Consider the following 9,736-nt stretch of genomic DNA (forward strand, 5'->3'; position numbering starts at 1 on the left):
GTGTAACAGTTTTCAAAAAGTTACAATTATGTAATTTTAGAGTCTATTTAATTTATTTACGTAACTTACCCTTAGAAATACTTTTAGACATCATATAAATAAACAAATTCAATTTTAAATAAATAAAAAAATAATATTTTAATGACAAATTAAAATAAAAAAAACTAAATCAAATGTTATCCCGCTATAAAAATTATAAAAGCCAACCATTGAGAAAATATACTCTTTAGTAATTATCATCGTTAATGAACTTAAAAATCTATTTACTTATTATTTTTTAAGAACTAATAATATGAAGAAAAGCGTGTGATAAATATTATTCAACAATAATGTTAGTTTTTTTATAGTCCAGTTAAATATATAATAGCGCAATAGTTATATATGTATAAAAAATAGTAAGAAAAATGATAATGTATGATTCGATGAGAGGATATAATAAAAACAAAAATGAATAACTTTAAAATTAAAAAAGATGGAATTAAAGATAATTAATCATGTACAATATAAGATTAAAAAATAAATATTTTTTATTCATTAAAATTATGCATGAAGATAAAGAATGTTTTAGGTATAAATTTTTAAATTAATTTCAAATTAAATAGGATTGAAAACATAAATAAATTCAACTGCATTTATAAATAACTAATTTCTAAATGATGTTATTGGTAAATCTTTATTTTAATTTTATTATCCATAATAACAATATAATAATTTTTTAATCGTACCTTATTGAATTTAAATTTATTTATTTTATGCATTTTAAATATTAAATAACTTATGACATTTTATTTTTATTTTTAGTTATTGATATCAAATTTATAATTATAAAATTAATTTCTTGAACTCCCTAGAAAAACGGCTGAGCATTGTTTATCACTTTTATTAAGATGCTCTTTTATTACGAGTTACAATTATTTCATGTAATGGCCCTACTTTGTGACCCTTTGAGTGATTGTAATTGAGGCTTCCTTTGTTTGCTAGCTGGTGCAATCTTTTCAATCAGTGTGTGTGCCATTAAAATCTACATTTCTTTTTTTCTTTTTTCACTGAGTGCCATATTTTGAACTTGCAACCTTCCTTTCAATCAAGAATGTGCATAAAGAAAATACCATAACTTGTCTTGGAACAATGCACTGTTAGACTATGCCCAATTATTTGCATCACTCTACTCTTAGATTGGTTATAAGGGGTCCCACTAATTGATAGGATTAGTGGTTACAAACTTGCAATTTACATCTTAACATTGTTTGAGTAATTCATTTTGTATGGTAAATAAAAATTAAATTTGTCTAGAACGATTTTTTTTCTCCGCTTGGATTTTATAGTATTTAATAATGTTGAAAAATGAAAAAGGTAATTAACCTAATAAAAAATTAAAATTATTGTTTGAACTTAAATCTTTAGAATATTTAATGATGGTAATAATATAAATGAAGATAAGTACAACCATAAGGGAAAATGTAGCAAACTCTTTTATTTTGTCATTTTCCGTCATTTTATATGATAGAAACCTTCAATTAAATAGCGAAATATACTATGTTTTAATAGTAATTTTGGTAAAATAGATGGTAGATGAAATATGCGGAGGAAGCGAACTTTTTTATTTCAGATAAATTAGAATTTATTATTGTTGTTACTGTTATTATTGGTAGATGAGATGTGACTTAGAACAAATTTATATCAAATTTAAGGAAAGTAAGGATGTTCCAATGTGTATCAACATAATCTACGATAAGAAAGTGCACTCAGTTTCACTCCCTTGTAAAATATTTGGTCTAGCTTTCTTTTCTTCTGTGTTTATTTTTGTGTATTTACTACAACTATATATATATATATGTTCTAACCCCTTTTTTTCTGCTTTTCATGTTGGTCATCAATCATCATGGATGGTATACGCTATAAATTCTGGTTGGAATAATTGTGGAGGGACGGATATATTCGAATAGAATAATGGTATATATCTAAGTCTTTTTATTAATTAAATTTAATTAAGTTGATTTAATATAATAAAAATTAGTTATGACTAATATTATTTCAATTTTAATTATTTAATTTTGTTAGAATTGATTCATAAAAAAATTTGAATGTATAACATTACTCATTTGAATAATGCACATGAAAGTTTAACTTTGTCAAATTCACAATTCAACTTGAAAGTCTTTATTTTTAAAGAGAATAAATTTAGAAGGTTATCAAAATTTATTATTTTTGGTTATTGGTTACTCATTAATATTTAAAAATATAAAATAAAATATATTGTTAGATTATTAAATTTAAAAAATTAAATTAAAAAATTAATTAATAATTAAATAATAATAAAAAAAATAAAATTTTGATGTTTCTGTAGTATTTTTGTTTTTGAGTAACTTGAACGAATGGAACACGCCTCAGTAAGTTTCAATCCCTTACTTTATATGCTTTATCTATTTTCTTTTAATTGAATTCTTTATGAACTAATGTTTTATTTAATTACTTTTCAAGTCTTGTAGCTTTATCCTAAATTCAAGCAGATTTTAATATTAATTTTTTATTATTACCACTTATTTATATTTATTATAAAAAATTAAATCCAACAAATACTAATATAAAATAAATTAATCTTCTTTTAAAATAATAAAATGATTAATTTATCTATGGAGAATAATTCTTGAGATATTTTAAAAAGAACAAATCTCTACGCGTCCAAGTAATTTTAATATCCAAGTTCATTCAACTGATTTGAGTTACACGTTTTTTTTCGTTTTCTTCTTCTTCTTCACTTCGGATGCTACGTCTTCTTCTTCTTCTTCTTCTCTTCCTTTTTGTTATTTTTCAATTTTGTTACCGTCGTCATCAACAATGCCACCTCCTCCTCCTCCTCCTCTTCTTCCTATTGGAATTTCGTCTCCTCCTTCTTTTTCATCGTTCTCGTCCATCATTATCATCATCATTATCATAACCATCATCGTTAAAGTTATTGTCTTCTTCTAATACGTATCGTCGTTATTGTTATCATTGAATTTTTGTCATATTGATGACATTGTTTGATCCAAATTGATTTGGATGTATTTTTGTTCAAAATTGACTTGTGTTTGAATTTAAATTTATGTAATAGACAATTTTCTATTCATTTAGTATTATACAATGATTTCGTTTTGATAATATTTTCTGTTCATTCGAGACACATGTGTTTCTGAATTCGAATTTATATAATGGACAATTTTTCGATTCATTTGGTATTATACAATAATTTTATTTTGATAATATTTTCAATTCATTTGAGACGCATGTGTTTCTGAATTCGAATTTATATAAGGGACTATTTTTGGTTTATTATTATTATTATTATTATTATTATAAAATTAATTTTTAATTAATCAATATTAATTTTTTATTATAAAATTATAATTTTTTAATCTTCACTTTTTGAGAGGATTTAGAATTTAGAATAAAAAAAATAATTTCAAAAAAAATAACTAATATTAATAAAAAATTGGCTCATTAGTTGATATATATATATATATATATATATATATATTCACTAATTAAACTCATATATCAAAGAATCATTTTGATATTATAGACTAAATAAACTACAAATCTATGTTCAAGATAATGCTTCATTTTTAGTTGAAATCCTTTTTCTTTTCCCCCCTTTTTTCTATCGGTTATCCCCCATCTTAGAATTCAGATAATTCTTGACAAAGCCTAATAGATATATAAGAAAAGAAACTATATAATTCATGTTAAAATGACAGATAAAGAAGGCCAAAAATCAATTGTCATTTTGACCAATCAAAGGTTGTTTCATATCACACCAATCGCAATCAACCTAACAAGCTAAGAAGATCACTCCCCGTTATTAGTGCATAGTCAAAACAGTACCTCCAGATGAGAGAAAATAATGATAACAATAAAAGTTTAATAGAAGAAAAAAAAGAAACTCTAGTAGATTGGTTTTGCATTTTCTTGTTGTTGCTGTGATCATGGAGAATTATGATCATTGTTCTTTATTTCTAGACCCTTCACAAACACTGCCTCATGTCTCAGATTGTAATTCTCTTCATCATCAATTTGGTGGTGAGTTTCATTCATGGCCGGCACCGGTCGAAATGGTGGCCGGAGACAGAGCTGCTAGTGCTTCCAAGAGCCATAGTCAGGCCGAGAAGCGGCGCAGGGACCGGATCAATGCACAGCTTACAAGTCTAAGGAAACTAATTCCAAAATCTGATAAGGTACAACAGCTCATTTTAATTTTAATGTGTCTTAAATACTATATAAACTACAAGGTATTGCCATTTGAAACAGGGCATAGTTAGTTTCAATAATACCATGAAAAATATAAACATAATTAATGAAATTGTGAAGTTGCTGATCAAGAATATGTATATAGAAGGTGAATTAAACAATGTTGGATTATAAAAATGTATAGATATGAGTTTTGAATTCAAGTGTAACAAGTTGATCTTGCAGATGGACAAGGCAGCTTTACTAGGAAGTGTGATAGAGCAAGTGAAGGATCTAAAGAGAAAAGCAATTGAAGTTAGCAAAGCCATAACCGTTCCAACTGAATCCGACGAAATAACAATCGAATATGATCCCAGTGCGCGTGACGAGAGCCTAAAGATGAAGAACAAAGTTGTGATCAAGGCATCTGTTTGCTGCGACGATCGGCCGGAGCTGTTCTCGGAACTAATCCAAGTCCTAAAAGGATTAAGGCTGACGGCAGTTAGAGCTGACATAGCAAGTGTTGGTGGAAGAATGAAAGGCACATTTTTGCTTTGTTCTAAGGATAATGAAAAGGTTGTTTGCCTTGGTACTCTCAAGCATTCACTTAAATCAGTTGTGACAAAAATTGCTTCATCTTCCATTGCAACAAATTGGCCTACTAGAAGTAAGAGGCAAAAGTTCTTCTTACCTTCTCATTTTATATAGATATACTTCAATGTTTCTAGATGATTGGTTTAAACTTTAAACTTGTAACTTAAAATAAAATAATTAAAAAAAACTTTCATCATGAGGTTAAAATATGGTAAAGTTTTGTAATAACTCATAATCGGATTTCGATGAATAAAAATTTGAAATTTAAAGTGCTATAATCTCTAATCTAAATAAAAAAAATTATTCTTAACGTTGACAGTAATATATGTTAATCCTAAATGTAAAATTAGTTACAAAAATATTAGACATAAATTATATGCTTACTCATGAAATATGAATAATAAGTGTCGATAATATAGAAAAACTAAATCATAAATCAAGTTTAAGTTTGAATCCCATAGAAAATATAAGCAATATTGTTTATAATTATAGACAAATTAAAGGCTTTCGAAAAATTTCATTCAATTAAAAAATTATTTTATACTAATTAATAATTTAAGTCCCTTAACCAAGTTACTTCCTGTGAGTCGCCAGCTCATTTTGCAATTAGAGTTTCAAGCAGGGACTCTTCCCACTGCTTAGGAGCTTATGCCCCCGCTTGTTAATATATAGAAGCCCAATAAACATGTCTTGAATTGGTATAAAAATAGGATATCCCTAATTTTGTATTCTATATTAATTGTTGAATTTGAAAAAAATACGATTTAGTTTGATTATGACAAATATATTATATTTGGTTAGGTTTAAAAATCCAAATATTTGTTTGATGAAGTGTGTTTTTATGTAGGTCCATATTGAAGACTGAATGGTAAAACACATCCCAATAGTGGTGCTATTTGTGTAGATTACTTTTTGGAATGGATGGCACTTAAACCCAACTTACAACACAGCAAACAATCATAAAAGAAAGGCTAAATATGTTGCAACTTTGTGACGAATGATCAACTTGGGTAAAAGCAAAATTAGAAGAAAAAAATGGTTCATTTTTTGTTGGCACCAAAATATTTTCATCAAATAAGTGATGTCAAATAATGAAACCAAAGACAAAATGAAAATGTGGATTTAGTTAAGAAGAAAAGTATTGCACCTATGTTAACCAAAATGTGCAAACAAAATAGCTCTTTGAAGCTACTATGGGCTATTACAATAATTCAAGAAAGAAGAAGAAAAAGTGTTTTTTTTTTTTTTCAAATCAAAATAGAGAGTAAAAGATGAAACTTGGAGGTAAAGTTGAAATCAACGGTGCTGATTCAAGTAGTACAATTAAGAAAAAATGGTCTCCAACAAAAGAAAAAAAAACAGCAATAAAGACAGCAGACCAAGTACTCTCTCCAAGCATAATTCTCTGCTGTAATTACATTGTCCATCTGCAACCTCGCACCTCTACTACCTCTGCGATTTTGCTCTGATTTTAGGAGAAGAAGACAAGCTCAATGTTGTCCTTGTGCTCAGACCTTATCCTAAGGACCACTTCAAGTTTTGGAAGCATTATCCCTATATAAAAGGGAGTAATCGGCCGAAGAGTTGAAGACAAGGAGGGAGAATTAAAATTCTAAGTTTTTCATAGCTTTCAAACTATTTTCATCTTCTTCTTTATGTTGTTACATTAAATATTTTTCTTTCTTGATTTATCTTTCTTTGTTTTTCATGATAAAAAATATTAAGGTATTTAAAAAAGCATATGTGAGACAAGACAAAAATAGTTAAATTTGGAGAAAAAACTATTAAATATATGTCAATATCTTTTGATGTATTTTTTATTTTGTGTCATGATCTTGAGAAATTTTTCTTGTTAAGTTGGGTAAGTATTATTGTTGAGAGTCTAAATTAAAAAGCTTAGTTGAAAGAAACTTGGTTAAAAGCTTGTGAGTTCCTTAATAGGATTAGAAAGAATCCTAGAAAATTGGTGTTTATATATAATCTTTGAAAAAGATAGTAAAAATTCTACCATAATTATAGTGAAAACTTGATGTAGATTACATTACATAAAGTGATTGAACTAGGATATATGGTGGTACTAGCTTTTCTTTTCTGCTTTGTTTTATTTTGTTCGTTATAAGACAATTGAAAACAAATTGCAGTTAAGTCTGATTTCACAATTATACAAACTCAACTGCAACTTATTTTCAAATATGTTTTTGTGTCAAAGTTAAAAACCCTAGATTAATTTCACCTTTTCTAGGCCATGTCGAAATGAGCAAGAGAGTATTATTTTTACGAAAAATACCATTCACAAGTATTTCAATCGAAATATAAAAAAAAGTTAATTATTTGTCATTTTCTTCAATGGATAGGAATAAAAATGGCATAATGAATATGTTTCCTCGTCCTTTTCAATTTGTTTTTCTACTAACAAAAATACTCTTAAGAAGGAAAAAGAAAAGAAGAGAAAAGATTTTTTTTTCATTAAAGTACTATAAATATTTATATAAATATACTTATAAATGACCTAGTATAGTATTCCTGAATCTTGACACAGACAATAAAATTTAGGTGTTTGCTACGGTACGATGATAAATTCATACGTACCGATATAATAAAAATATGAACAAATTAAAATAAGACATGTGGATTATATTTTCTACGTCAATAATTAATTTTTCTTTTTTTAAATATAAATTATATCAATGTTTTTACTAAATCACCCTTATACTTTAATAAAAATAAAAAATAAATTTTATTTAATTTTAATGAAAAGACTTAAATATCATTTTCTTTTCTTTTGGACAAAAATCGCCTTAATCCTTTTAATTTAATCAAAATTCAATTAACTTTAGTTTATAATTTTATATCTGAATTAATTTAAAAATCAAAACAAAAATACATTTCATTATTTATATACACTACAAAATTATTTTGCTTCTGATGAACCCTAATCTAATTTCTCCTTCCCTATTCATACTCAGAAAAAAAAAAATTCTAAAGAGTAACCTCACCCTAATTCCCTACCAGACAACCGCATTCTATCATCATCCTCTCCCTTTCTCGTAGCCGCGCGTCGGTCTTCACGCATAGCAGCACGCACCAGCAGCCGCTAGCCGTTTTCCATCTTTCTCCTCTCCTTCTGGACAAAGAAGAAGAAGAAGAACACAGTTCCTCCAGCAAAGATTTTTTCTGACGGCACCGTCGGCTCCGTCGCCGCTGCAGCTCACGGCACCGCTCTCGTCGTGTACTTGCATTTCTTTGCTAACATCATCCAGGTTCCTCAGCAAAGACTTTTTCTCTGTTAATTTATCAAATAATTTCTCACATTCTTCGTGCAACCTCTGCAAATATTGAATTGCAAGATAATTTCTCATTCTCATGTTAACAACGATATTATTAATACTAATACCAGTATATGGTCCCAGCTCAAACACCCCCTATTATATTTTCTATGCACCACTTGTGTTTGTGAAAATGGGGTAGTAAAAATCATCCTCATTTGAAACTTGTGTTTTGGGGACATGTTTGGTTTGGCGGGGGTGAAGCTTATGTGAATTTTTTTTAAGGTTGTTTATGAAGGAGTAGAAAAAGAGGTTTTTTTTGGGTGGTTTATGTTTAAAAACGTAGAGAGTGGTGTAACATTAATGGCTTCATTAGAAGAAAAGGTTAAAACATGTGGTGTTGGTGTTGTTGCGGGGTGAAACTCTAGTTGCTGGGATGAAGCACCTCAAGGAAATGCAAGAGCACTTTGTTTTGTAATCTTTGTTTTATCTTGTTTTATCTTGTGCTGGCCCTCTTGTCTCTTTGCCTCAAGTGGGAATTCTTGTTTATTACTTACCCCAGGGACATAGTGAGGAGGTACATCTCTTCTTCTGATAGCAAATGTGTGAATATTTTTTTCTATAGCAAATGTGTATCCATTTTAAACATGGGTTAGGGTTGAGTATAATGAGTCTAGTACTATGATTAAGTCATTAACAGAATAGAGTTAGAATGGTAAATCACATTAAGCTTTTGCTTTTAAGTAATTTACACAATTTACACGTGTGTTCAACTGTTCATATTAAAATGACCTGATATTATCTCCTACTGTTATAGTGTTAGGCAGTATTTTTCTATAACTTGAAGTAATTTATGGATGAGACCTTTCTATGGAGATTTTGTTTTAGTACAAAGCTGAATTTTTCTCAAGTATATCACTATTTTAATCCTCGAAAGATTAGTCTGCTAAGAAAAATAATCCTGCAAATATTGATAATTATCCTATGATACAGAAATTGATTAATAAAAAAAGTGATAAGTTCTCATCCATGATTAACAATGATGTAAACAAATTGTTTCTACAGTTCTCATCCATGTTTTTTCCCTAAAATTACTTTTTTATTAATCACCCATGTACAGATTATATATATATTTGATATATGTATAGCTTATATACCGACCATAGATACCGTTTGTAATTTATATTGTTTTGGTTGTTTACTAGAGTATGTTTCTATATGATAGTTATCAACTTATCATTTTGTTTCTACAGTTCTCATCCATGTTTTTTCTTGGTAAATTCCTAACTTCACCCATGCACATATTGTCAATGATATAAACTTATTCCTAGTTTAGAATGCATTTTGTGACTATATAGCATGTGCTACTATATTATTTTAAGAAGATATACGTGCTTTTAAAAAAAAATGAAAAAAAAGAGGATGTTATGTACATATACCCAGCCATGACATGAAGCTTCCCTTTTAGTAGTAGTTTTAATTTTGTGCCTTGTGTGTGGATGTAAAATCTGAATTGGAATAACTTGATTCTTTAACCTTCACTTTATTTTTATTTATTTATTTTTCTTGTCATCAATTGCTTGTCTCTTGGTACCAAAATTAAAGGCAACCAATTAACACTTTTTGCCTCATTTTCTTTTTAACTCACATTCTCACTTAATTCCCACATA

General features: G+C 27.9%; 1 protein-coding gene across 2 annotated transcripts; it reads left to right on the forward strand.

Moving 5' to 3' along the window:
• The first annotated feature begins 3,768 nt into the window (after positions 1–3,768).
• On the forward strand, positions 3,769–5,786 carry LOC112718199 (transcription factor bHLH51-like). 2 transcript variants are annotated; one of them, XM_072204013.1, is made up of 3 exons: positions 3,851–4,214; positions 4,453–4,873; positions 5,648–5,786. In XM_072204013.1, exons 1-3 carry the CDS (start codon positions 3,966–3,968, stop codon positions 5,656–5,658), a joined length of 681 nt encoding a protein of 226 aa, XP_072060114.1. In that variant the 5' UTR covers positions 3,851–3,965; the 3' UTR covers positions 5,659–5,786. The 2 variants fall into 2 exon arrangements, with proteins under 2 accessions (XP_025625849.1, XP_072060114.1); XM_025770064.3 differs by lacking the exon at positions 5,648–5,786 and having other exon boundaries at positions 3,769–4,214; positions 4,453–4,934.
• The last annotated feature ends 3,950 nt before the right edge of the window (positions 5,787–9,736 follow it).

This window comes from Arachis hypogaea, chromosome 10 (genome assembly GCF_003086295.3).
Source record: "Arachis hypogaea cultivar Tifrunner chromosome 10, arahy.Tifrunner.gnm2.J5K5, whole genome shotgun sequence".
Taxonomy (NCBI): Eukaryota; Viridiplantae; Streptophyta; class Magnoliopsida; order Fabales; family Fabaceae; genus Arachis; species Arachis hypogaea.

Bases quoted from the DNA above. Each gene is read 5' to 3' on its own strand.
- LOC112718199 (XM_025770064.3), top strand. From the start codon at position 3,966: ATGGAGAATTATGATCATTGTTCTTTATTTCTAGACCCTTCACAAACA. The intron at 4,215-4,452 runs GTACAACAGCTC...TTGATCTTGCAG, and splicing joins TAATTCCAAAATCTGATAAG to ATGGACAAGGCAGCTTTACT.